This window comes from Pteropus vampyrus, unplaced genomic scaffold, assembly GCF_000151845.1.
Source record: "Pteropus vampyrus isolate Shadow unplaced genomic scaffold, Pvam_2.0 Scaffold104, whole genome shotgun sequence".
Lineage (NCBI taxonomy): Eukaryota > Metazoa > Chordata > Mammalia > Chiroptera > Pteropodidae > Pteropus > Pteropus vampyrus.
This window is the reverse complement of record NW_011888885.1, coordinates 5,041,803-5,068,974: the sequence shown is the minus strand read 5'-3', so window position 1 is coordinate 5,068,974 and position 27,172 is coordinate 5,041,803. Positions and strand designations below refer to the sequence as shown.

At 56.1% G+C, this 27,172-nt stretch overlaps 2 protein-coding genes across 19 annotated transcripts in view; both read left to right on the top strand.

Annotated features, from left to right (window-relative positions):
• The first annotated feature begins 644 nt into the window (after positions 1 to 644).
• On the top strand, positions 645 to 8,518 carry SPATA20 (spermatogenesis associated 20). Of its 5 annotated transcripts, XM_023533576.1 has the most exons (18): positions 645 to 762; positions 1,278 to 1,309; positions 1,480 to 1,598; positions 1,716 to 1,895; positions 1,992 to 2,056; positions 2,243 to 2,397; positions 2,474 to 2,617; positions 2,699 to 2,900; positions 3,263 to 3,393; positions 3,494 to 3,598; positions 3,814 to 3,888; positions 3,986 to 4,195; positions 4,286 to 4,478; positions 4,813 to 4,981; positions 5,236 to 5,447; positions 6,906 to 7,105; positions 7,919 to 7,999; positions 8,147 to 8,518. In XM_023533576.1, exons 3-18 carry the CDS (start codon positions 1,522 to 1,524, stop codon positions 8,315 to 8,317), a joined length of 2,370 nt encoding a protein of 789 aa, XP_023389344.1. In that variant the 5' UTR covers positions 645 to 762; positions 1,278 to 1,309; positions 1,480 to 1,521; the 3' UTR covers positions 8,318 to 8,518. The 5 variants fall into 5 exon arrangements, with proteins under 5 accessions (XP_023389344.1, XP_011363353.1, XP_023389343.1 ...); XM_011365051.2 differs by lacking the exon at positions 1,278 to 1,309; XM_023533575.1 differs by having other exon boundaries at positions 1,301 to 1,598.
• A 5,037-nt stretch (positions 8,519 to 13,555) lies between these two features.
• Positions 13,556 to 27,172, top strand: part of CACNA1G (calcium voltage-gated channel subunit alpha1 G) — a 62,330-nt gene continuing 48,713 nt past the window's right edge. For 5 of the 14 annotated variants that reach the window (XM_023533555.1, XM_023533556.1, XM_023533564.1 and 2 more), the window contains exons 1-7: positions 13,556 to 14,337; positions 21,337 to 21,448; positions 21,592 to 21,725; positions 22,066 to 22,163; positions 24,289 to 24,448; positions 24,919 to 25,219; positions 25,374 to 25,466. In XM_023533555.1, the coding sequence (XP_023389323.1) occupies positions 14,096 to 14,337; positions 21,337 to 21,448; positions 21,592 to 21,725; positions 22,066 to 22,163; positions 24,289 to 24,448; positions 24,919 to 25,219; positions 25,374 to 25,466 (1,140 nt within the window). In that variant the 5' untranslated portion in view covers positions 13,556 to 14,095. Of the gene's footprint in view, positions 14,338 to 21,335; positions 21,449 to 21,589; positions 21,726 to 22,065; positions 22,164 to 24,288; positions 24,449 to 24,918; positions 25,220 to 25,373; positions 25,467 to 27,172 lie in introns of those variants that run through there. The other 9 variants (XM_023533559.1, XM_011365050.2, XM_023533558.1 and 6 more) reach the window with 5 other exon arrangements.

Genomic DNA, 27,172 nt, shown 5'->3' with positions numbered 1-27,172 from the left:
ATTGCTGTCGGATTAGTTTCTACCTCCTTCATCAGACTCTGAGCAACATAAGGGCAGGAGCCTAGTCCCTCTGCCCTCCATCATATCTAGGAGAGTGTCAGGCAGGCAGTGGGCGCTCAATAAATATCGGCAGCATGTAACAAATGAAACAAGTATGTAAAGTATATGATAGGACATAAAGTTGGCTTCATCATTATTAGTCAGGGAAGACTTTCTGGAGTGGGTGGGATTTGAGCAGAACCTTGAGATGGGAAGGCAGCACATAGGCAAAGCTCACTGGCTGGATGGGCCTAGATAAGCCATACCTACTGTTCCAGTCTCATTTCTCATTTGTAAAATGGGCAAGGGTTGGACAAAATAAGCCGAGGCTCTGGCATTCCATGGCCCTGGAATCTTCACAGACCTCCATGTTCTCCTCACGACGGTTATTCTCCCTCAGGCAGTTGGTTTAGGTCCAGCTGAGTCCTTCCAATTTTGCGCAGAGACCCGGGTCCTCCCAAGCTCGGGTCATCCGGCCTGCAATCCCGCGCTTGGCCACAGGGTGACGCTCGGAGACCAGCCACCGGCTCAGAGTCTGGGCGAAGACCCGTCCCGGGTTGGGTCGGTGCCTGGGCCCGCCCCTCGCGGCCTCCCACCCTACTTCCTTTCCAGTAGGCGGCGCCCAGGCCCACGGCCTGGAGCAGTCATGCTGGGCGCGCGCGTCTGGCTGTGCCGCAGCCTCCTGCTGCCCCGCGCCGTGCCAGGCCTCGCCACGAGCCGCAGGTACAGGCGGGCGAGTGGGCTGCTGCGGCGGGCCTGCGCCTGCGGGTCCCCAGGGCCGGACATCCGAGCACGGGTCCTCAGTCCCTGCCCAGCTACTCCCTCATACCTTACCCCACCCGTCCCCCTAATCTGCTCCTGGCACTGGGCGGTAACGCTGTCCTGTCATTCTCTCCTCCTTTTCCTTCCCCTCTGGCTGCAGGGCTAGCTCCCTGGGATTCTGTTCTGACATCACCTCCAGTAAGCCTTCCTTGAACCCCAATGCTGAGCTAAAGGGTCCTTGTCAACAGCACCCTGTCGCAGTCTTAATTGCTGCAGGGACCTGTCATTAGTTAGGTCTGCCCCTCATCGCCACCCTCCTAGGCTGAGCACCCTGAGATCAAGGCCAGTTTCTGATAACCTGGAGGATTCTGGAGGTCTGGTACAGGACCTGACCCAAAAAAGTGCCCAGTGGGTCAGTGTTGAGTGAGGGTGTCCCCTCTGTTGATTTTCTTCTCATTGCCCCTCACCTGGTTCAGTCCAGACCCAACTCTTCTTCCAGCCACCAGCAGTGAGTGGCCTTCCTGCCCTGATCACGCACTCGGTCATGCCAGAGAGACACCTCCAGCGCCAACACCCTGGGGAGGGGGCCCAGTTGAGGGGAGAGAATGGAGCCTGAACCACCATTCTGCCCATTGTGACTCACCCTGACCTCACAGTCATCATCCTTCCCACCGCCAGGTCTGAGAGGTTGGGGGAGACTAACCTGGCAGGGTGCCCCCAATGAGCCACCTTTCTTCACCCCCCCCCAAACACAAGGGGGAGCACAAAGGCCACAATCTCCCCCGTGGTTCAGAAAGGTAGGTTGAGTTGGGAGCAAGGGGTTCCAGGAGGGGCGCCAGAGGGCAGGGTGGAGTGGATTGGGCCTCTGGGATGGTGGGGGAAGACCCCTGGCCTCACCTACCTGCCCATGCCAGGGGTAGTTCTTCCCGGGACAAGGACCGAAGTGTCACGGCCAATGGTTCAGTGCCCATGCCTGCTGGAGGGAAGGGAAGTCGCACCAACTGCTCCCAGTCCATGCCCCAGAAGGTCTCCAACCGCCTGATCAATGAGAAGTCACCCTACCTCCTGCAACATGCGTACAACCCTGTGGATTGGTGAGTACCTCTCCTGAAACACTTCCCGGGGCAGCTGGGCTCTCGGTCCCTCTTACGACCCAGGCCGAGTATGATGCCTCACCCTGCTGGGCCTAGGTACCCCTGGGGACAGGAAGCCTTCGACAAGGCAAGAAAAGAAAACAAGCCAATTTTCCTTTCAGGTAATGCACCCACCACCTTCCTTGGGGTGCGGGAGGGTAGTGGTAATGGATAGGGTAAGGGTGGTCCAGGCCTGGGGCCTCCCAGGAAACCAGAGGTCAGGGCCTCTTTGGTTCAGCTGGGGCCTCTTGGCTGGCATCCCTCTGACCAGTCACGGTGCCCCCGGTGGTCCCATGGCCCCATTCCAGTGGGGTACTCCACCTGCCACTGGTGCCACATGATGGAGGAGGAATCTTTCCAAAATGAGGAGATTGGCCGCCTGCTCAATGAGGACTTTGTCAGTGTGAAGGTAGATCGGGAGGAGCGGCCAGATGTGGATAAGGTGTATATGACCTTTGTGCAGGTGAGTGGTCTTCCCATAGGGAGGATTGTCTCTGCATAGCGGACTATTCCCCTCACCTTCGTCCTCTCTCTGCCAGGCCACCAGTAGTGGTGGGGGCTGGCCCATGAATGTGTGGTTGACTCCCAACCTCCAGCCCTTTGTAGGGGGCACTTATTTCCCCCCTGAGGATGGTTTGACCCGAATTGGCTTCCGCACAGTGTTGCTGAGAATACGGGAGCAGGTAGGTATCTTTGGGGTGGGGCAAGGGTCAAGGGCGAGGGAATCCCATGCTGACCTCCAGGTCTGCCCCTGTCTCGCTCAGTGGAAACAGAACAAGAATACCTTGCTAGAAAACAGCCAGCGTGTCACCACAGCTCTGCTTGCCCGGTCAGAGATTAGTACCGGTGACCGCCAGCTGCCACCCTCTGCTGCCACCATGAACAGCCGCTGCTTCCAGCAGCTGGATGAGGGCTATGATGAGGAGTATGGTGGCTTTGCTGAGGCCCCCAAGTTCCCTACACCAGGTCAGTGTCCCCACCATACCCACCCCACCCCAGTCTGGCCTTCTGATGCCTGTCCTGGTCAATAATTTTCTGACCCTTGGCTTGGTCATTCGTTAACCTATTTTCCTTTCCCCCAACCTGTCAGTAGCTATCTAATGAATATCTGACTTCTGGTCTTAGTGGTGACCCCAACACTGACCTGGATATTGATCTTCTGTTCTCTGGGTTGATCACTGACCAGGTTCCTGACCCTAAGCCTGTCAGAGACTGCCTACTGAGTGAATTCCTAACCCCGGCCTGGCCAAAGGCCTGCTGACCACCCAGATCTGTGGCCCTTGCCCCCCACTTCCGTTCTTTCACCCATGTATTCTTGGTGCCAACAGTGATCCTGAACTTCCTGTTCTCCTACTGGCTCAGCCATCGACTCACCCAGGATGGCTCTCGGGCCCAGCAGATGGCCTTGCACACCCTGAAAATGATGGCCAATGGAGGCATCCGAGACCACGTGGGGCAGGTGAAGGGGGCTAGGCACTCCTTGGAGGGGGCAGCAGGAGGCAGTGGGGTGGGGGCAGAGGCTGGGATCGGCCTCCAGCCCCGTGTCTCACCTGGTATAGGGCTTCCATCGCTACTCCACGGACCGCCAGTGGCATGTCCCCCACTTTGAGAAGATGCTGTACGACCAGGGGCAGCTCGCAGTGGCCTATTCACAGGCCTTCCAGGTGACCCCTGACCCCAGCCTGTCTACCTACCCATGGCTGCCCCTCCCAGGCCCTTCCCAGTGACTTGTGGTTCCCCCTTGACCTCACCTCTAACCCCTTCCTATATATGCCCACTACCCAGGCTGCCTCCCCACCCTCCTGGGAGAACGTTAACTGCCCCCTCTACCTAGGCCAACCCAGGGACCTCTGTTGATAGCCTCCTTCCTCCTCCTCAGATCTCTGGTGACGAGTTCTATTCAGATGTTGCCAAAGGCATCCTGCAGTATGTATCTCGGAACCTGAGTCACCGGGTATGTGTCCATTGAGGCAGGCGGGCCTGGCTGCGGGAGGGCTCGGGGACTCCACTGCCCAAAAGACGGGGGCCAGCCAACTCTCCCCTCCCCACAGTCTGGAGGCTTCTACAGCGCAGAGGATGCAGATTCGCCCCCAGAGCGGGGCATGCGGCCCAAAGAGGGCGCCTTTTATGTGTGGACAGTCAAAGAGGTCCAGCAGCTACTCCCAGAATCTGTGCATGGCGCCACCGAGCCACTGACCTCGGGCCAGCTCCTTATGAAGCACTATGGGCTCACGGAGGCCGGCAACATCAGCCCCAATCAGGTGAGGATTCCTGGGGATACTGGAGGGGTCCTGAAGCCAGACAGGCGTGCAGGCGAGTGGACTCTCTCAGACAAGGGCTGTTTTCCTCAGGACCCCAAGGGGGAGCTGCAGGGCCAGAACGTGCTGACTGTCCGGTATTCGCTGGAGCTGACCGCTGCCCGCTTTGGCTTGGATGTGGAAGCTATACGGACCTTGCTCAATACAGGGCTGGAGAAGCTCTTCCAGGCCCGGAAACATCGGCCAAAGCCACACCTGGACAGCAAAATGCTGGCCGCCTGGAATGGTGGGGCAGCCGTGTCTGAGGCCTGATCCTACTTATAGAATTTCCCTTCACAAAGTCTCTTCTGTGTGTCAGGCATCTGCTGAATATTAATTCTTCCTTTATCAGATTTTTTATCTCAATTTGCAAATGAGCGAACTGAAGCTAAGAGAATTTAAGTAACTTGCCCAAGGTCACACATGGGCCAGGAGCCCAGTCCTGTCTGGTGCTAGAGTCCAAGTCGTACTCAGTCACCGCATTGTTCCAGAGAGGCACTGAGACTTAGGGGAGGTTAGGGGGGACATGCCCGGAGAGCCTTAGCCACCTTCTCACTGATACTGATGTCTCTTTCCTCCAGGACTGATGGTGTCTGGCTATGCCATCACCGGGGCTGTCCTGGGCATGGAGAGGCTGGTCAACTATGCCACCAACGGTGCCAAGTTCTTGAAGCGGCACATGTTTGATGTGGCCAGTGGCCGCCTGATGAGGACCTGCTATGCAGGCTCTGGAGGGACAGTGGAGCACAGGTGCGGGGCCGGGCAGCTGGGGAAGGCTTGTCTCTCTGGATACCCCAGGCCTATCTCTGCCCCTCTCCCCACTCCGGGTAGACTCCAATCTTGGTTCTGCCATCTGCCTGCTTCAAACTCTTAACCTCCCTGGGCCCACTTGCTTATCTGGGAAATGGGCTAAAGGTATTTTGAGGGTTAAATGAAAGAATGTGTGAAAAGGGCATCCTTTGTAAAAACCCCTCTCTCCCCTTCCCTGATGCCTGTCCCTCCAGCAACCCGCCCTGTTGGGGCTTCCTGGAGGACTACGCCTTCGTAGTACGGGGCCTGCTGGACCTGTACGAGGCCTCACTAGAGAGCGCATGGCTCGAGTGGGCTCTGCGGCTGCAGGACACGCAGGACAAGCTGTTCTGGGACTCTCGGGGTGGCGGCTACTTCTGCAGTGAAGCTGAGCTGGGGGCTGGCCTGCCCCTGCGCCTGAAGGACGGTCAGTGCGAGGCGGGGGCGTGCAGAGCTGGCCTGGTTTCCTGGACCCAACTGAGGCTTGGTTTTCCCTGGGGGAGGGATATCAGCTCAGTGTGGTGGTGAAAAGCCGGCATGGGCAGGTGCCAGGCCCTCCTGCGTTCACGTCTCTACCACTTACTAACCGAGTGACTTTGGGCTTGTCATATTTCAGAATCTCAGTTTCTCAATACGCCAGATGGAGCTAATGTTGGTGCTACCTTATAGGGTTGACATAAAGATTAGTTTAGCTATTCTGTGACTATGCTTAGCACAGTAACTGGCATGCCTGGATTCATATACTGAACAAAGCCAACTTGGTCCCTCCCCTCATGAAGCTTACAGTGTAGTAGGGGAGACAACTAATACTTAATGCAGAAATGCACACACGAATGCCTAGTTAAAACTGTGAGTGCCGTGAAGAAGTAGGAGGCATCCATTCTGCACCCTGTCCCCTGACTTTTCTCAGTAGTGCTTACCATCACCTGATGTGTCTGGCCTGTTAATGGTCTCTCTCTCTCCCACCAAATATTAGTGTCTTGAGAACAGGACTTTGTCACTGCTGTATCTTGAGTCTAGCACAGGCCTGGCACATAGTGCTCAATAAACATTAGCTGAATGAATGGACGGCTCTGAGAGGGAACAACAGTGAGACCCAACTCAGCTGGAGGGAGGTCAGATTAAACCATTGACAGGTGTCACTTAACCAAGGCAAGATGGGGCTGTGTGATTGTGGAGAGCTGGGGAAGGATTTCAGACAGAGAGAATAGCCTGTGAGAGAACTTGGGGTGGGGGGCAGCCTGTGACATGGAAGATAGGGGCTGAGGCCAGCATGTGAACAAAGGGCTAGCACCCTTCAGGGTCTTGTAGGTGTGGCAAGGAGTGGAAGGCTCTGAAAGGTTTTAAGTGGATTGTGACCTGCTCTGGTTAGATCTAAGAATGTCACCATGGCTGATGGTAGAGAAGGAATGGAGGCAGGGGGAACAGGGAGACCAGTTAGGCGTCTGTTAATGGCATTTAGTCCGAGCAAGCGCTGACGAAGATCTGGACAAGGGAGAAGTGTGAGATGGGAGAAGTGGAAGGATTTGGGTCTATTCTGGCTGCAGACCCAGCAGTCTTGTGGAGGAATTTGAAGTGGGAGGTGTGAGAGGGAGGGAGGGGCAAGGAGGATGCCACTCTGGCTCCAGCAGCCTGGTGGTTGGATAGAGGTGTCAGCAGTGAGATGGGGGAGCTGGGAGACCAACAGTTCAGCCAGGGGCAAGGAAGTGGATGGAGTATGTGTGTGAGAGAGCAAAGGATCTGTAACTGCTGGTGCCGGCATTCCACTCAGACCCGGGCCGGGGCGGGTGGGCAGAGACTCTTCTCCGTCCTGGCCACAACCCTGGGGCAGGGTCCTGGGACCCAGTGATCTTCACTCATGGCTGCCGACCCCTGCGCTCTGCAGACCAGGATGGCGCAGAGCCCAGCGCCAACTCCGTGTCGGCCCACAATTTGCTTCGGCTGCATGGTTTCACGGGCCACAAGGACTGGATGGAAAAGTGTGTGTGCCTGCTGACTGCCTTCTCTGAGCGCATGCGCCGTGTCCCCGTGGCGTTGCCTGAGATGGTCCGTGCCCTCTTGGCCCACCAGCAGACCCTCAAGCAGGTAGGGGGCGGTGAGGGCGCTTAGGCTGAGACCCTGGGTGGGTAGGGAGCTGGGACTGAAGTGGGGGATGGGGACACGGGGGTTGGTGCTCCTGGGACTGTCCCTCCAGAGCTCAGGTCTGTGAGTGGGTGGCCATCTAGGCGTGTGTGTGCAGGTTCTCCACAGGAACATTTGTAAGGGCTGCTCTGTGCAGGTGGAAGAACCTGTGTGAGTCTGAGACAGGCCTCTGGCACAGGCAGGAGCCTCTGTGAGTGCTTGTGACTGAGGCTCTCAGAGTAGGGGCAGGAGGCAGGGATCCCTGTGGTTGGTGGGTCCTTGTGGTTGGTACAGTGTTTCTCTGTGTCCGTGTATCTGTATAAATGGGTCTGCTAGCGTGCAGATATATACTTATCTGCATGTGTGTCCCTGTGTGCATTATTGCTGTATGTGGGTATCTGGAGATATGTGACTGTGTGTCTGCCTTTCTGTGTGCTGATGTGTTTTCCAGTGTATTTTTGCCTGTCTGCATGTGTATGCTCCATGTTAAGGTTTGCCTGCTTACATTTGCATGTTCGCCTATATATCTCTGCCTCCATGTGTGTGTGTGTGTGTGTGTGTGTGTGTGTGTGTGTGTATGCGTGTACATACACATATCCCCACTTGCTAAGCAGTGAATCTGAGGCAGCCTCCTGGCAGCTGGTCTGGGGGATGCTGAGCTGAGTCCCATTCCTTCTTAAGGATATAAGGGGGTGGAGGGAGAATAGGGAAGCCCTAGTAGGTCTGGGTGCAGCCCCCATGTACCTGACATTGGAGTTACCTTTCCGTTGCGGCCAGATTGTCATCTGCGGAGACCCCCAGGCCAAGGACACCAAGGCTCTGGTGCAGTGTGTCCACTCCATCTACATCCCTAACAAGGTTTGCATCTGTGAGCCCAGCCCCACCCTCCCCACCTCTGCTCCCTAATATCTTGTCTTCTGAAGGCCCGAGGGAAGGAAACCCTCCAGTGGGCCCTCCTAGTGTCCCAGTAGCTCCAGGTGACTCTCTCCTCTGCCGCCACCCCAGGTGCTGATTCTGGCCGATGGGGACCCCTCAAGCTTTCTGTCCCGCCAGCTGCCCTTTTTGAATACCCTGCGACGGCTAGAAGACCGGGCAACTGCCTACGTGTGTGAGAATCAAGCCTGCTCCATGCCTGTCACCGAGCCCAGCGAACTGCGCAAACTGTTACATCAGTGACTGCCTTGTCCCCCTCGGGCTGGAGCTGGGGCAGGAGGCAGAGCTCCCTAACTGACCAGAGACTGGGCCCTGAGGGGCCCTACAGAGCTTGAGGCCATCCGTGGGCACCCTGTCACCAGGTGGCCTCGGCCATCCTCGCTGTCCCCCTCCCCCATGGGCACCCACCTATCCTGGAATAAACCTAACAGCGTCCCGTGGTAACCTCAGGGCCTTGGCTTTGCTTGTGAGAGGGGCCTCGGGCTCCAGCCTGCGAACTAGTAGCTCAGGGCTCCTTCCTCTGGGAGCCCCTAACTTACCCCTCTGCCTTCTTGCATTCCTCCTTTACTTTCAAGGACAAGGCTGATCTTGTCCTCTGCTGTGGTGATTGCGCCCTGAGTGAAACTGCCAGGAGTGGGGATAGGGGTGTGGACTTGCCCAGGAGGGGAAGTGCCAATCCTTGCCCTCAGGTGAGCTAAGCAAGGGACTTGCCCTCCACCTTCCCATTGTCTCCTCTTGTTTTAAGCTGGGTAAGGGGCAGAAGGATGCTTTTTATGAACTTCTATTTTTCATGAAATGATGACATTTGCACATGCTCCAGTACATTGCGGTAGCTGCTGTTATCAGGAACAAGGATATTTCTTTTAGAGTATCCATCCAGCCCCCAGCTTCACCAGGATGGAGCCAAAGCCTTCCCACAGGAGGTCATATTGTCCATCCCCCTGCTTTCACACAAGCCAGGCCAGGAAAAGAGTTCTCTTTCATTTGGAATATCTATTGGGTTGAAAGTTTCTCTTCAAATCTGAGTCCTTCCTGCTGCAGGGAAAGCCAGCGCTTTTCTGTGACCTCCTCCTGTCCCCTCAATGTTAGGAGATGCGCACAAGTCCCATTCTTAGCACCTACCTCTTCACAGGCCCCAGAAATCTCATCTAGCTTCCACTGTGGGGAGGAGACTAGGAAGCGTGCTTTGAGAAGGCAGGTGTAGGGTGTTGAGGCTGACAGGGAGGAGGGGATGGAGCTGCCCCCCTACCCCAGACCTTCAAGGGTCTGCTGAGCTTGGCTACCTACCCTAGTAGCTCCAAAGCCAAGCACTACATACAGCCAAAAGAGGCTGCTGGACATGAAACCCGAATGAAGCCACCACTTGTGGGGCTGTCAGCAGTGGGGCAGGAAGGAGTTGGGAGACTGGACTGAGTCATTCCAAGATCTGCTGAGGACCTTGGTCACCCCTTGGGCACGGTCACACACAGCCACACATGGTCACTGGGACTAGGGTTTATCTGTGTAGCTGGGCCCTCAGTGCAAGCCACCGGCCCATCTGGAGGGGATTAGAGCTCTGGCCAACAAGGTTAGCTGTCTTCTTTCTGGCTGGAGCCTGCTCAGCTTTGCCAGGAAATCTGAAGGCTGGGCAAGTGGAGCCTGGTCTGGGGGCAGCAAGAAGGGGGAGTGGAGCATGGTACAGAACAGGTGGCCTTTTTGGCAGCTCAAGTCTTGGCTCTGGAAAGATCTAGGCAGTTTGCAAAGTTCTCTTGTCTCTGTAGTCCCAATGACCCTCATGAATGAATGAAGTGGCAAGGCAGGTACCTTTGGCTTCATATGGATAAAGATATTCTGAGCCCAGAAAGGGTAAGAGACTGGCCTGAGACTTCTCAACACATCTAGACCTTCAGGGTACAATAAACACTACTCAGGCTTCCTCTTCCCCCAGGAGGTACAGGCGTGGCTGTGAGGGAGGGTGCATTTGGCATCTTCTGTCCCTCCTTCCGATCTTCCTTCTGCTCTGTCTCTTCTTTCTTTGCTGCTGGTACAAGGCATGCACCTGACACTGGGATTCTGTACCTGGGTTCAGAGAAAGGAGTCAGGGCCTTGAAGGTTAATTCTCTGGGGAGTGTTTGCATTTTCTAAAAAGAGCAAAGCTAAACATAAGTCTTGCTCAGATGTGGGATTTTAAGTCTGCAATCTCTCTTCCTCGTGAGGGTCGCTCTTGGCTATGCTCCTTGCTCTGCCGGCAGGACTGTCCTGAAGGAGCTGTGGGCCAAGGCCATTGGAGACATAGCCTCGAGGTTTGGGCAGTCACTCAAGTAATTTCATCTCTCTGCGCCTCGGTTTCCTTATCTAAAAAATGGGACAACCACCACCCAACTCCCAAGGCTGTGACATGACTAAATAGGACAATGTATCATCGCTGAGCAGACAGTATCACAGATGGGAAGATTATCTTGGTTCCTGAGGAAGCCAGCCAGGCTGTGAGGGAGGTTGAAAGGGGAGAGAGCTGAAGGAGCTGGAGGGGCTGGAGAGACTGACAGAATAGGGCCTATATGAGGGTGATCTTTCAAACCCAGAAGAGATCTTAGACAACGCTTAGGCCTAACTTCTTTGTTGGAAAACTGAGGCTCCAAAAATATTTTTTTTCACCCCTCTCACTACCTCTCCCTGCCTGAAATTATTAATCTAACAGATTTATGAAGCACCTACTATGTGCCAAATGCAGGATGAGGTCCTGGTGAGCAAAATGGACATAGCCACTGCCCTCAGGAAACATAGAGCCCGGAGGGGGAAACAATCGTTTAATTATTACAAACATAAACATATAATCCCAGCCTGGGCAAAGTGCTATGAGGTTCCAGACACTTGTCTGGCTCAGTACTGTGTCCTCAGCACCTTGGCACTTAGGCACTGCAATATTTGCTGAAAGAAGGCCACACTGAGGAGATGATGTCAGAGCTGAGCGTTGGAGGGTGGGAGCTAAAGATGGTTTCAGGGCTTGCTTGGCCTTCTCTGTGAGTCCTGCCTCTCTTCTCCCCTCTCCCACTCAGGTTAATAGTGAGCAGCTGTGACAGGGATGTCAGAGTCCCCTGGTGCCCTGCCCAGACACCAGAATGCCTTAGGTGGCAGGTCACCCCAGGCCTCTAGCCCAGGGAAATAAATGTGGGTCGCGATTTGTCCAGATGGTGCTTGTGTCTGCCCCCCTTTCTGGGTATGTTCTAGGACAGAGTTTGGCCCAGAGACGAGGGTGGTCTGGATGATGGATGAAGGTGTGGGGCCTGCTGACCACCAGGAAACTTGACCATTGGGTTGGGCAAGCCTCTCTGGCCTCATTTTCCTCTTTGCAAAGAAGGGGTGATTAGAGTCATTCACCCTCCCTAGGACCTCTTGACCCTGTCCGGAAAAGGCAGTCTGACCTGGCAGACTGCGACTGGCGGGAGGGAAGAAGGTGTCAGACACGTGGAGCCAACCATAAATAGGTCCCTCTCCCAGAAGACCGCTGTGAGTTCAAGACTCTGGCACACACAGAATGAGAGCAGAGACTCCCGCCAGGAGGGAAAGGCACTTAAGAGAGCTGCTCATTAGCATGAAATGCAAATGAGCCCGGCCTCATTTGCACAACTCGGTGCCCGGATCCGGCGAAAGGGCAACCAGGGAGGCGACCGCGCAGCCGCCGCTATGCCCTCCTCACCGCACTCTCCACAACCCGCCCACCCGGGAGGTGCACTTGGGGCTGCGTGGGTGGCGCAGCCTTGGGGGAGCGCAGAACGCGGGGGAGTCGGGGAGGAGGGCGCGGGAGGTCATCTGGTCCATTCCTCTGCCTCTCCGCAGTGGCGTGTGCGCCCCAAACGCTCGGAAGAGGCTAATCTTCTTGGTTCCGCCGTGTCTACCTTTCGCAGATGTGGGGAAGTGCTTCCCGACGTCTAATCCTCGATGCCCTCCCCGCCCCACCTCACCCCAGCGCCCAGCGCGACGGTCTCCTTCCGGGTACCCACAGCCTTTTGAGGTGGCGCCAGCGGTGAGCAGGAGCAGTAGCTGACTGAGCCCGGGAACTCGGGAAGGTGAGGCGGACCGAGAGCCGGGGTCTGCACGTGCGCGCACGCGCGTAGGACGCCGCAGACCTTTGAGGATCCGCTCCTGGTAGGCTGGAGGTGCGCAAGGAGAGCAGCCCAGCAAAGCTCCTGTCCGGCGGACAGCCTCCCCATAAGCCATACTAGAACTCGAGAGGAAGAAACTGAGGCACGGAGTGGGGAACTTTTTGCACAGTTTCACCCTGCATAGGTGAAACTATGCAGGTTAAGAGTTGGCAAAGCCCAACTCTGGGCTTCCACCCCCTCCCGCATACACGAGGGGCCCCCGAGGTCCGTTCGCGGGAGCCTAGCTCTTCCTCGGCTGCTCTTGGCAATCCGGAGTCTGGGTCCAGCGTAACCTGCCTGGGGCCAAGTATTCTAGCGCGAAGCCCCCGCATGAGATGCACACCTTCCACAGGATGGATCCCTAGGGACAGAAAAGATGAAGCTCAAAAATGTCAGCATGAGGTCAGAGTAGCGGGTTAGGGTTAGGAAGTCAGGGTCAAAATCGCAGGAGTAGACTGGGAGCAGGAAAAAGCCCAAGAGCTTGGTGGAGGCCACGCCCAGACCTTGCCCACCCTGCCTTTCCTTGGCTCCGCCTGTTTCCCCAAGAAGGGCTCCCTCCAGCCTGAAGCCCTACCTCTGGGACATCCTGCTCCGCTCCTCCCCTTCCTCGGTCAAGCTCCCAGACTCGACTCCAGGGTGTGAGATTAATCAGGTGGATACACAGTATTTTGCTCTGGGACCCTGGTCACACCCTGCACCCCCAGCCTTCCTTCTCCACGCCCGCCTGAGAATTGAGCCCCGCCCTCCGGCTCTGGTCCAATTCTAGGGTCTTGGACAAAGGATGCCCGGGGCCGGCGGTGCTATCCCAGGACCCCGTGCGGAATACTCTGATTCCTCGGGGCTTCCTCCAGGGGAGTCCCAGAGACCCCAGCGGCCAATAGAAAAGTGGGTTCGGTCTGGGTAGCCGTCTAATTGGCTCCGGCCTTCGGGAACCGACCCAAGGGCTAGGGGAAGGAAGAGAGGCGGTCCTGGACTTTGGGGTGGGAACCGGATTCCAGCTGTGGTTCTCTCCCAGGGCGCCCCCGCCCGCACTGCCACGGAGGCTGGCCAATGGGCGTGCGGCTCAGGGCCGACAGTGCGCAGTGATTGGCTGCGAGGCTGGCTGGGGAGAGGCGGGGCCGAGGCTTGAAGTTGGAGTGAGGGATCCAGCTGTGGTGTGCGCCGGGCTCCTCGCCGCCGCTTTCGCTTGCTCTCTCCGCGTCTCGGCCGGAGGAGGAGGCAGTGGCGCCGGCGACAGCTACGGCAGCGGCAGCCACCGCGGCGGCTGCGGCGGCGGCATCTCCGCCTCCACCCCCGCCCGGGACGGCCCCCCACCGTCTCCCCGCCCCTCCCGGACTGTGAGCCCGCCGCGGGGCGGAGGAAGGAGCCGGCCCCCACCCCCTTCAAACCCACCCCCAAAGAGATCCCTCTTCCCCTCCCCCCGCCATCGCTGGCGCGGAGCCGGGACGATGCTGACCCCTTAGATCCTGTTCCAGCTGCGGCGCGGGAAGAGGGGGCATCCCTCCCCGGACCCCCCGCCTTGCGCCTCCCTTCTTTCTACCCCTTTCGGGGCCGCTTCGCCGAAGGTAGTGCCGAATCGGGCGACCAGAGCCTAGGCGCGAAGCGAAGAAACCGGAACAAAGTGAGGGGGAGCCGGCCGGCTGGCCCGGGGGGCCCCAGGGGCCCTGGGGAAGCGGGACTCGCGCCGGGCGGGGCTTCCCTGCGACCCGGCGCCCCGCGAGCAGCATGCCCCTGCGGGCAGGGGGAGCTGGGCTGAACTGGCCCTCCCGGGGGCTCAGCCTGTGCCCTAGAGCCCCCCGGATGCGCCCCCTCCGGGGCCCCCCGGTTGCGTGAGGACACATCCTCTGAGGGGCGCCGCTCGCCCCTCTCGAGACAGCCCCGGGCCCCGGCTGGCCAGAGGATGGACGAGGAGGAGGATGGAGCGGGCGCCGAGGAGTCAGGACAACCCCGGAGCTTCATGCGGCTCAACGACCTGTCCGGGGCCGGGGGCCGGCCGGGGCCGGGGTCGGCGGAAAAGGACCCGGGCAGCGCGGACTCCGAGGCGGAGGGGCTGCCATACCCGGCGCTGGCCCCGGTGGTCTTCTTCTACTTGAGCCAGGATAGCCGCCCGCGGAGCTGGTGTCTCCGCACGGTCTGTAATCCATATCCTCCGGGGCACGACGGCCAGGCTGGGGGGGTCCGCAGGGGGGCGGGCCGCGCCGCCGGAGGGGACAAAAAGCCAGGTGAGTCGGAGAAGTAAGCCTGGAATGTGGGCAGATGAGAGGGAGCTGCTAAAGAGGGGAGGGGGCGTCAGAGAGGAATCGGAGACGCAAGCAGGTTTGGCAGATAACCCCAGGCGAGCCCCACCTCGATACACACACCTCAGTCCTCCTTGGGGGGCTGGGATCCAGGCCAGGAAAAGAGAGACGTGCCCCGTTGGTTTGCAGCTGGCTGCTCTCCAGATGTGGGCAGGGGAGGGTCGTCATCGTCCAGATGTGGGAAGCTTCAGGAGCCTGGGAGCTCTACTCCGCCCGCCGCCGGTTAGCGAGCTGGGTTTGGTTTCTGAGTTTGGGGGGTGGGGTGGGGAGGAAGCTGCGGGGACGGGGGAGGGGGACCGCAATCTCTTGGGTTTCCCTTCTGCCCCCGCTACAAAGTTTGCGCTGATTCTAGGGTCTGATCCCCCCTGACCTGGTCCTTAAGGCTGATGTTTTTACTGACCTGGAAGGAGATGTTGGGGGGCGGGGACCAGGTCTAACCCCCCCCCCACCCCCATCCCGCGGGTTGGAGGCACAACAAGGAGATTCCGGCGGCGGCTGATGTCAGGGGCGCAGAATGAGAACAAGATGTGGTGGAGGGGAAGCTGTCTGCCCCCAGAGCTGGAGTAGAGACCCTTTCAGCTAGAGCCCGATGCCCAGAGTGCCTCCTTTCTCCCCAATTCTTTATTCAATGGGGGGTGTTTAAGGTCAGGTTGGGAGTTTTGTGCTAGATTTTTTCTTGTGGAGGGAAAGACTGTGGCAAGAGCTTTGGCAAGCGGGGGATGGGATTAAGCCGGTTTAAGTTATCCATTCCCTTTCACAAATAAAGAGTGCTCCCGCCAGATCACAGAGCAGGTTTGGGAAACCGCAGCCCTTCAAGAAAGTACCAGGGGGCGGGCGCGGGGTGGGGGTGGGGGGGACAGTGAGACCTTGAACCGATTCACTAAGGAGGACTCTGGCCCACCCCCCACCCCCCAGTGTCTACTCCTTGCATGGGTTTGTGGAATGCGAGCCCCACATTCCAGAAGGATAGATTTAGCACTACTCCCTATCCTCTGCCCAGTGTGGAGTGGTATAGGAGACCCCAGCCCCTTCGTCGCCACCGTCTTTCCCCCTAAGCCCCTAGCACAAAGCCCTGCTTGGCTAATGCCGGGCTCCAGGCTCCCCGGTGGGTCCCACCACTGCCGGAAGGAAAGGGGAGGGGTGCGCTGCCATCCCAGGTCTTGACAGCTTCTCTCGGCTCCTTCCTCCTAGCTCAGAGGCTCTTTTGGACCCAGGGTGGGAGACTGCAGGTCTCCCTTGTAACCCATGAGAGCCCAACCAGGACTCTGCTTTGGGGTGGGGTGGGGGGGGAGAGCTTGGTGCCGCCCTCACTCTCTGCAGCTCTGCTGCCTCTAGTGCGCAAAACTGGGATGTAAGCTTGGGTCTCCCCCAACCCCCAGCCCATACACCCCGTGGGTCTTTAGGAAGCTCCCTTCATCACACCCTCTCCATCCCCTGCCTCTTCTTTCTCTCTGAGCTGCAGGAAGAGAGGTTCAGGCCTCAGAGGTCTGGGAACCTGCTGAACAGACACATTTGGGCATGACTCCTCCCCGTCCCCCACCTTCTGCCTCTAGGCCCCTTTCTCCATGGCAGAGATGGAGATGGGGAACAAATGTCTCTGAGGAGGATGGGCTCTGGGAATCCCTCTTCTCCATCCTAACTACCGCCCTCTCCATGAATGTGAAAAAGCACCGGCCCTATCCCCTCCTCAGAGGTCCCCGGAAGGTAGATAGATCTCTTCCCTTTCCCTCCCCCTCCACAAAACCAGACCTCTGGGCTAGCATCTCCCCACCTGCCCTATTTCCAGGTGCTAGTGGATGGTCTGGGGCAGATTCCTTCCTTGAGGGGTTCTGGGAGGGGTCAAGTGGTCAGAGCCCAGGGCTTGTCTTGGGGTGGGGAGCTGGCTTTCCTCTGGAGTGGTGGGAGTCTGGGCTGTGGGGCATGACATCACTAGGTCTGGTCAAGTCGCTAAGGCTAGATTGGCTTAAGGTCGAGAACAATTTCTTGGCAAGGGGGCTGCCTAAGTGTGTTCCCACCACTCCTGTCACACTCAGTGTCAAGGGAAACCTGTATTTTTACTGTCAGAGGGGCTCTGAACTGAGTCTTGGGCCTGTGTTTCCCTTTCTCTCTTTGGTCTCTGTGCCGCCACAAGGTTTCTTTCTCTCTGCACCTCTGAGCCTGAGGGACGGAAGGACACCTCCCCCACAAAAAAGTCTAACTGAAGCCAGTTAGACTTTTCTTGGCATCCTTCTCAGCCCCCCTCCTCTCTTAGCTTCTTTAAGAGACCAGGTTTCCTAGAGAGGAGATCTAGACCCAGGTAGAAGTGGTGGTAGTGTGTGTGTGTGTGTGTGTGTGCGCGCGTGTGTGTGGTGGGGGTGGGGGCAGCAAAAAGAAGGCTGGGAAGTGCATATTTTGGTAATGGGGAGACCAGGGATGCTCCTAGACAGTCAATTCAGAGTCGGAAAGGCCTCCCTCCTCTCAAGTCTGGGGAAGTGTGGTGGACTTTCCAGTATGTGTTTCTTCAAGTGTGAGGGAGTGCGTTTCCCCTCCTGAGAAGATCCTGAGCATTCCCTCTCCGGCTGTTGTGTCACATCTGGAAGTTTGTGTAGGAGTTTCTCCAAGCTCAGAGCCCAGCACAGCTTTTTCTCATTTGGAAATCACAGGCTGGCATTTGGGATGCCGAGAGGGGGAGGGGGGCCAGAGGGGGAGAGGGGAGCCTGCCAGGGGGGGGGGGGGGGAGGAGGAGAAGGGGGGCCTGAATGGGTAGGAGCACTAATGGTTTCCAGAAGTGAGTGTGAGTGTGCGACTGCGTCACTGTGTGTGTCTGAGTGTGTGTATCTGAAGGGGAGGGGGCATCCGGAATTTCTGGAGCTTTCCTTGCCACTGTCCCAGTGCCCCAAGTTTGCCTGTTTCTCTTACCTAGGGAGAAATCTCCATTTTGGTCCTCAGAGGAAATGAGAGGGGGGTGTTCTTTCTGACTCCTCGCCAATGCCCTCCTCTCATTTTCAAACTCAAGGCTCTCCAGAGGGGATTCTACAGAGAAGGGCTGGGGCTGGGGAATTGAATAGGACTAGGGGGCCACAGTCCCCCCACCCCTCTCTTTCTGTCCCAGTCCCACATTCCTTCTGGGTCACACACCCACTCTGCTCCATGGAACTGTTGGGGGACTCCCCATCACCTGCAGTGCCAGTTGGAGCCATTCCTGGGATTACCCCCACCACACAGCCCCACTCACCCCTCGTCTGCTCCCGCCCCAGTTCTTACCCCACCCTGCCTGCCTCAGCCAGGATGGCGACAGACACAACTGCTCACACATGCAGACATGTACACACACACGCACACACACGCACAGTCACAGACATTTGAATCAGATTTCTGGCCTATTTCCCCTCCAAAGATTCCAGCAGGCCAGCTCTCTTGTGTCTCTGTCTCACGTCTCTGTCTCTGGGTGGGGCCCTGGGGCCGGCTGCCTTTCTTCAGGCTTCAGTTTTCAGTTCAGCTGGAAACCTCTCTCCCCACACACCCACATGCTGGAGCCATGGCAGGGAGACCATTGGGAAACAGACGTGGGAGTGGGGGCTCTGTGGGGGAATCCCCCTTTCTGCTTCCTAGCAGGAGGCTTACCGCTGAGCCCCTATATACTACCCGACCCTGGGGAATGCTGAATCCCATAGACACCAGCCTCTCCATGGGGTGGGTGAGAACACCACCCCACCTTCCCACCAAGTATTAGGAGGCCGGAACTCCTGGGTCCAGGTTGATTTCTTACTCAGTCTCAGGTTTCCAGGTTCCTAGTGGGGAATGGGGGCCTGCTAGAGGGCCTGCTTCCCTTCCCAGTCATTCTCTGCTCAGAGCCCCTATGCCTCTGGAGGTGCCCCAGCCCTCCTCCCTCCTCTCCCTACCTCCCTCTGCCTTGCAGCTGCCAGGCTAGGCTAGGGCTCTAGATAAAGCCCCATGGAGAGGACTCAGTTTGTGCAGATAACATGCTCTAGTTCTCTCTCCCGGGGGGGAGAAGAGGAGGGGGGATAAAGTGGGGTTCCTTGCCCTGCCATTTCCTTTTTCTCTGCTTTTGATGGTGGGTTGTGGGGAAAAGAAAGATCCTCCCGTCTCCTACCCACCTCCCCCTTTGGGATCCACTCCAGCCCGGACAGTCACCATAGCAACAGTAGACATATGACTGCACAGGTCTCTCATAGTCACTATGGCAACCAGTGTCCCCCGTTCCCTTGGTTGCCATGGAGATTTGTCACATGGTTTCCCCCCAACCTGATAACCTGTGGGTCTCTCTGCTTCCCCTTCCCTGCTTGAAGACAAGACAGCAGCCTGGGTAAGGGGAGTTCATGTGTGTGTGGAGGGGCTTTAATTACCATGGCAACGAATCCACACCACCTGGTGACACATCTTTCTGTTGTTATAGCAACAGAGGAACATCACACAGTGACATACGGCCATGTTCCCAAGGAAACGAGCCCTACCCTGAGAAGGGTGAAGGACTCCCCCACCCCCATTAATTATTCCTCAGTTCAAATTGTCCCAAATTTTCCTGTGCCTTGGTGTCTCCCTGTCCATTTATGTTTACCTATAAGGAAAAGAGGGAAGTACAGAGGGACGGATGTGCCTGGAATTAAGCTGAATTTCCAAGGGGGCACTTGAGAAGGGGCTTCTGTGGTTAAGAGCTGGCAGACTCTGTCTATAAGAGGCCCCAGCGTAAGCATGTGTAAAGTGGGGACAGGCAGGACAGCTCCCCTACGGTGGTACTTCTGCACCTTCTTCTTTTCCCATAATTATCATCAGTTCATCACTATCAAGGCAAATAAGGCAGGAAAACATGAACGGGACACTACAGCCGGCTTCTAGGCAGGGAGATTAATCGATTAATTGATTGACTCATTCATTCATTCATTCATTCATTCAGTCTTCCTTCCCATGTATTGACCATCTGCCACATGCCAGGCACTCCCATTAGAAGGATCCACACAGGTGTTCCAGGAGCCCCTCTTCCCAGGAGAACTGCCTGTCTTTCCTCGTGTAACGTATCTGCTCACATGAGTCCCTCCCTACAGAGGAGAGGAGGGAGGTAGCTTGGGGAAAGCAGACCAGTTCTTGGGGGTAATTGTGTCTTTCCCTTTCCAAATGATGGATCCAAGGGAGGTCCCTCCCTGTCCCCCTTTTTTCAGGGTAACCCCTGGTCAACCCCTATTCTAGGGAAAGATCCACTGAGCTCCAGTTCCACTCAGGAAAACAGCTCCATGGAAACAGAGCGCTTTGTATTTCCCACTTTATCTACTTACCCCCAAAACCTAGAACTTATATATACACATATATATTCTTGTGAGGAGGTGGAGATTAGGGAAATTGCAGTGCCTTGGGACAATTGGTACCTGTTGGTGGGAAGTGATGTGAGTCTAAGGGAAAAGGGCCTGGGTCACAGGAGGGGTAAGAGGGCCACGAGGGGCTTGAAGTAATAATGAGCTTTTGGGAAGGGGACATATCTGAGGTTCAGGACAGAAGATGGGGTGTGGCTGGGAACAGCTGGGAGAAAAGTTGTTGGGTCTTTGGCTTCTTACTCCAGAAGTCAGGTTATAACAGGAAGATCCCATCTACTCTGGGCCTCTCCACCCCCACTTCATCTGACTCAGTGGGTCCTGCTGTGGGCTGCCATGACACTCTCCCTCCATCCCTTAGGCCTACTTTCCCCAGACCCCACTCTCTGCTTGTTTCCAGCCTCTTTGCTCTTCCCGACTCCTTCATATTTTCCTTGAGAAAAAAAGGATGCTTGGTTGTTTGGTTGTGAGTTTGGTTCCCAGAACGTTCTAAGACTCTTTTGTACCTATTGATAGAATGGAGGCGAGTGCTTTAGTAAAATCCACTATGTGGAAAGACTCAGAGTTTAGAAAGACTCCTCTCTCCCCATTGCTGCAGAACAGAGTTTGTTTTAGTTGGTCTGGGCTGAGGCTTTGCTGGAAGTCACAAGAAGGTGTGATGGTGGCCCAGTTTGTGTGTGCAGGATACTGTCCGCTCTGCACAGGCTTGGGGCTTGTGTCTAGCACAGGGCATGATGTGTAGTAGGTCCTCATTATTTAAATGTCTGACTGTGTCTAAAGGCCATCTGAGGTCTTTGAGAGGTCAGGGGGATAGATGTACCTGGGAGTAAGTAGAAGAGGCAGCCTCAGGCTCCAAAGCTGTGATGAAGCCGTGAACCCTCTCATCTGACTCTGCTTCCTGTCTGGTGCCAGCACGTTTGTGACAGCTCCTTCCCTACATGCCTGAGCAGCATGGAAGCAGCTATCCCAGGTCAGGAACTTAGAAACCTCAGTCTCATCCTGGCTTCTCCTGTGACCTTCAGCACATGACTTTGGCTTTCTGGGCCTTGGTTTCCTTGGGTTCTAGGGAAGAAAATGATCTCCAGATACTTCACGAGGCTGTTGTAAGCATCAAATGTGGCATGGTGTGAAAGTGCTTGGTAAACTGCAAGGCAGACATAATCTGACTAGGTTTGTGTCACACATTCACGCACATTATCTCATTTGCTTCTCACATCTTCCCTGGGAGGTAAGGAGAATGAGATTCAGATTGAACAGCAAACTCTTGGTGTCTGGCATTTCCATAAGTGTGATCGATTTTATCCCCAAAATGGCTTGTGCAAATAGTCAGGGTATTTGTGGCTTTTCTCACTTTACAGATGAGGAAGCTGGGTCCAGAGGGGTGAGGTGACCAAAGTGGTGCTGGGCCAGGGCCTTCTCTTTGCACCTGGTTACGTGTCAAATGGGGTGGGGAGGTCAAGAAGCAGGGGTGCCAGAGGGGAGGTGGGGGGCCTGGGCTCTGCTCCAGCCCTTGACATCTGTTTCCTTGACCACCCGTTTACCTGGTTTGAGCGTATCAGCATGTTGGTCATCCTTCTCAACTGTGTGACTCTGGGCATGTTCCGGCCATGTGAAGACATCGCCTGTGACTCCCAGCGCTGCCGGATCCTGCAGGTGAGTGTGTGTGTGGTAGGGGAAAGGGGGAAGCTCCTGATTTTAATAACCTTGACCCCTCCTCTGCAAGAGACCCTGTGGTGGGGGTGAGGGGTGCTCCCCTACCCCCTTCTCAGTTTCAGCAGCCTCTCATCCCACATCAGGCCTTTGATGACTTCATCTTTGCCTTCTTCGCTGTGGAGATGGTGGTGAAGATGGTAGCCTTGGGAATCTTTGGGAAAAAGTGTTACCTGGGAGACACTTGGAACCGGCTGGACTTTTTCATCGTTATTGCAGGGTGAGGGCCTAGGCTGGGGGTGGGCAAGCAATGGATCAGATCAGTCCCTTTCCCAGCGCCAGAGTCTTAGGCCTGGCCCCTGCCCCCAGCCCACCAACAGCACTGCTTTCTCCCTGGCTGTCCACTAAGGGTCCGAGGCTATCCTGCCTGCAGCACTCCAGCCTGTACTCCCCTGAATCCACGGCCCCTCCATCCACTCCCTCTTCAGGGTCCTTGGGTGGAGGAGGGGGAAGAGTCAGAGGTCGTGCTGCCCCTCTGCAGCAAGATTCCTCATTGACCTCTTTTGACCCCGATGGCGGCCTCAGACTCAAAGGGCCTCCCTTTGGGCCCCTCCCTGCAGGATGCTGGAGTATTCGCTGGACCTGCAGAACGTCAGCTTCTCAGCTGTCAGGACAGTCCGTGTGCTGCGACCGCTCAGGGCCATTAACCGGGTGCCCAGTGAGTGACCCCTCAGCCCTCAGCCCCTGGAAGGAGAGTCCCAAGAGGAAATATGGAAATCTCAGACCCTTACCCTGACCTCCTGACCGCTCACAGGCCTCATCAGGACCTGGCACTCTGACGCAGACCCCATCAGGGAAGGGCTCAGTGGGGAGCTGGGGGTCACTGGAGCCAAACAAAGCCCCCACTCTGGGCTGTGGCACTGTGAGAATTATCTGAAAAGATCCTTCTCCCTCATTTTAGTCTGATTTGGAGTAAGAGTCTCAAAAAAGTCTCAGATGACCCCTTCCCTTCAGCTAAATGACTACTCCTTCCCCTGGAATAGGGGTGATGGGGATGGGGTAAGGAGGCTGGCAGGCCAGGAGGAGTAGGCGCAAAGCTCTATGGCCTTTTCTAGCCAGGACAGCCTATCACGCTATCTGGTTCTCATTGGTGAGACCACACTGGTCTCGCTGAGCATGACTTCTCTCAAGACAAGGCCACTCCATGCCTCATGCTCCTGCCTGTATACCCTTCCTCCTCCTTCCCACCTCCTTCCAATCCGTTGCAGTAACTGACTGCCGGGACCATTATCTAAATTAAACCGCATTGGTTTCCCGAGCCAGCGAAGCTTTGGCAGTTCTAGCTTCCCCTACATCCTGCCCCCCACCCGTGCTCGGGCCCCCTTTGTAACTCCCCAACCTACACAAGCTGCAGATGGTCTCTACTGCAGTCCCAGGAGTGGGGCGGGGAGGGGGGAGAGCGGGTTTCTGTGCCTGATGTAACAACAGCCCCCTTTGCTGTGCACGTGTGTGTGTGCACACACGTGCATGTATGTACCTCTGTGTGTGATGCAGCTGCCTCTGGGTGGGCAGAGCTGCTCAGAGTGTCCCCCAGGCACTGGGGTGTGCTGGTGTTAGCAGGAGCTCCTGAGACGGCATGCCTTCACCTCCTCTCCTGCCCTAGGCGATGGCTGGCAGATTTATAGGCCTCTGTCTAACCACCAGTGTAATTCCCTTAATGCAAACCCTGAGGAATTGATCTCAGTTGGAGCACCGAGGAGCTGAAGGAGAATGGGCTGGAGAGGGTGGGGAGAGGGACTGAGTGAGGAACACTGAGCTGCAAAGGGCGGCTGCAGTCGCTAAGAGGGTTAATTAGCTGCTGCTTAGAAGCTTTTTCCATGGAGGGGACAGGGGACAATGAGTGGTGCTTTGGGGATCAAAACCGGCCATTATAGGTCTTTGTGCTTGATAGTGCCTTGGTGGCCGGGAGGCTGGTTCAGACCTTGTGGGATAGTTGGTCCTAGACCTGGAGCGAGGAGGGAGGGCAGCATCCCTCACAGGGCTTATTGGGGCAGGGTTGTGGTGGCTTTCCCCAGGGAGGGGGTTGTTAATTGAAGGCCACCTGAGAAGACAGCCTTGTGGCCTCTCAGGCCCTGGTGTGGGGATCTGAATCACGCAGAGAGTAGACTCAGGGCAGGGAGCTGAGAACCGTGGTAGAGCACAGGGCATCTTGGCCCCTGCTGAGGGCCTGGATCTTAAAGTGAGATTCCTGTCTGCTAACATCCTTCTTAGAGTTCTCTGCCTCAGTTTCCCTAATGACTGCAGTGGTGATAGGAAAGTCAGCAGACTGTCTGGTGAGAGCAAGAAGTAGAAGGGGAGTGTGTGTGTGTATGTGTGTATGTGTGTTGTATGTATGTGTGTATATATGTAATGAGATTTAGGAGCAGAAAACCTGGTTTAAGTCCTGGCACCTACATGTAGCAGCTCTGTGGTATTGGACAAATCGTATCAGTTCTCTGAGTCTCGATTCTCGTCTATAAATTAGGGGCAATATCTGTGCTGTGATGATGTTGGGACAGTTAGGTGGGATGTGTCACAAGAGGGTGCTTTGGAAACTGAGGTTACTCTGGCTTATCTTTGGTGGTTCCGCCCACTGTTTAATGGGTGGGGGTGTGGCAAGAGGGATAGTGGGGAGGGATTAGTGGCTGCAAGGGCCGCCTGCTGAGTTAGAGGTGTGTACTGGTCTTCCCTCCAGCTTGAGCCAGGCTGTCTTAGCCTCAGAGGCCCTAGTGGGAGCTCTTTGGGGGTGCTGTCAGCCTAGGCCAGCCAACCTGGCGCCCCCAGCGTGGCTTCTGCCCCCACAGGCATGCGCATCCTCGTCACACTGCTGCTGGACACGCTGCCCATGCTGGGCAACGTTCTGCTGCTCTGTTTCTTCGTCTTCTTCATCTTTGGCATCGTGGGAGTCCAGCTATGGGCAGGGCTGCTTCGGAACCGATGCTTCCTGCCCGAGAACTTTAGCCTGTGAGTAGCTCATGGGGTGGGGTGACCTTGGAGTGGTTGTGGAGCTGGGACCACCCTCAGTCCCTGTTGCTATTGACATATCTGTTCTCATATCAGTGACATGTCTGGTTTTCCAACTTACACGTTGGAGTCACTTGGGAGCTTAAAAAATACTGAGGCCTGGGTCCCATCCCCACAGATTCTGATTTCATTGGTTTGGGGTTCAGCCTGAACGAGGAGATTTTTATAAGCTCCTCAGTGAGCCTACTGTGTGGCCACATTGCAAAACCACTGCTCTAGGATGTAACCTCCAACATCCTGACTCTGGAGTTTCATACTCAGTCCTCACACTCCCCATCCACACCCACAAATCCTTGCACCTACCTGGTGCTTGCCCCATCTCTGTTCCCTGCCCTGCTTACCCTGCGTGCCTCAGTGCGGCCCTCTCCCTGGGATACCTGCTCTCAGCCTCACCCCTGTCCCCTCCACAGCCCCCTGAGCGTGGACTTGGAGCGCTATTATCAGACCGAGAACGAAGACGAGAACCCCTTCATCTGCTCCCAGCCGCGGGAGAATGGCATGCGCTCCTGTAGGAGCGTGCCCACCCTTCGAGGGGAGGGGGGTGGCGGCCCGCCCTGCGGCTTGGACTACGAGGCTTACAACAGCTCCAGCAACACGACCTGTGTCAACTGGAACCAGTACTACACCAACTGCTCCGCGGGGGAGCACAACCCCTTTAAGGGCGCCATCAACTTCGACAACATCGGCTATGCCTGGATCGCCATCTTCCAGGTGGGGCAGCCTGGGCGCTGGGAGAGTCCCCAGAACGCAAGCACCAGGACACAGTCCAAGTTCTCAGGGTGGGGATGGGGCCAGGGCCTCTGGAGGAGACTGCAGGAGACTTTAGGGGGCCCAGAGTCAGCCTGCCCCTCTGCCACCTCCTCAGGTCATCACGCTGGAGGGCTGGGTCGACATCATGTACTTTGTGATGGATGCTCATTCCTTCTACAACTTCATCTACTTCATCCTCCTCATCATCGTGAGTGATTCCTCAGGCCCCTGAGGGGATGGGGGATTCTGGGGAAATGGGTTGGGGAAGTCCAGAGAGGGGAAAGTTTGCTCAGTCTGAAGTTCTAGCTTTCACGACAAGTCTCATTGAGATGCAGGCAGAGAAGGCACCTGTCAAGAGGAGTAAGGAGAGAAATCCAAGGTTAAGGCCTGACTATCATTTACTACCACTTAGGACCCTGGGCAAGTCATTCCCTACGAGACCCCCAGTCCAACCTTGGACTTCCATTTTTTCATCAGTAAAATCGGTCGTTCTCGACTGTAGGGTGATACTACCTCTCCCAGAGGGCATTTGGAAGTGACAAAGGATGGTCCTGTTTTTCACAAGGACTAGTAGAGCAGTATTGGCACTTTGTTGGGGAGTAGGCAGGAGATGGTAAACATCCTGAAACATCCTGCAAACAAAGCATTGTTCCACCCCAAATTCCCATCATTCAGTGTTGAGAAACACTGCGTGATCTCTTGTTCCCTCCAGCTCAGAAGTTCCAAGGCTTAATGAGGACAGAAGACAGAGGCAAAAGTAGCAGCATGTAATAGTTTAAGTCACTACCATTCACAGTTAACAATTTAATTGCTGCTACTTATAGCTAGTATTTATTGAGCACTTACCATGCACCAGTCCCTTCTCTAAGCACTCGTTATGTGCTGGTGCATTCAATCCTCACCGTGATCTTGTTACCGTTTCCACTTTACAGATGAGGAAACCAACGTTTCCTCATTTGTCTGACCCCATTGTGGGCGTCCCATATGCTGTGGATTAATCTCGCTGAGTGGGGCATCACTGCTGATATGTGCTATAGCATCTGCTGCCTGCTGAATCTTCCTGGTCCCTGTGAGGGGCCGTGCACAGGGATTGTGGTCCCAGCCCCTAACGGAGAACTCTAAGCTTTAGAGAGCTTGTTCACCAGCCTGAGTGGCCGGAGCTGAAAATTCAGCCCCAGGCTACTGACTCCAAGTCTAGCCCTTTTTCCATGTCACCAAGAGGCCAATGACAGAGCCTGACAGATGGACAGATATTGAGAAAAAGAGATTAAGATGTAGTCAGGATTCAGGACAAGCTCCAGAGAGAGGTGGAGACAAAATAAGGTAGCTCTTGGTGAGTGAGAGACAGCAGGTAGGTCCTGAGAAAGAACAAGTCCTCAAGGCCACCCGCTCCTGCCCTGTAATGTTTCCTAGTGTGAAAGAGTGGCCAGGCCAGGCTCCAGGCCTGTTCCCATCTCCCACCAGCACCTGGGGTGGCATGGCTGGTGCCTGTGGGAAGCCTAGTCTTTTCACTATGCTGCTCTCCCTGGGCATAGGGAAGGGAGAAGGAAGAAGACGGGGTGGGGGGAGGGGGTTAAGGGCCTAGTTTCCACCCTCCCACACACCCCCTGAAAAATCTTTCCAAACAGCTTTCTGGAATCACACTAGTGAAACTAATTATCATAATTACTAGGACACAATCTAGAAAAAAAAAAAACTGCTTCGTCACCATAAATATTCATTTCCTTCATTCTGGATTATTGTCCAAGCAATGGTTGCCCCCGAATCCTGGGGAAACTGAGGCATGGAGGTGGGAATGGAGAAGCGTGGGTAAGTCAGAGTGGCAGCTTGGCCAGTCTGTAGGGTTCAGGGTTCAGCCCTTCGCTTGGCTGGGGAAGAGGAGAGGCACAGGAAAAGAGATACAGGCAAGGCCAG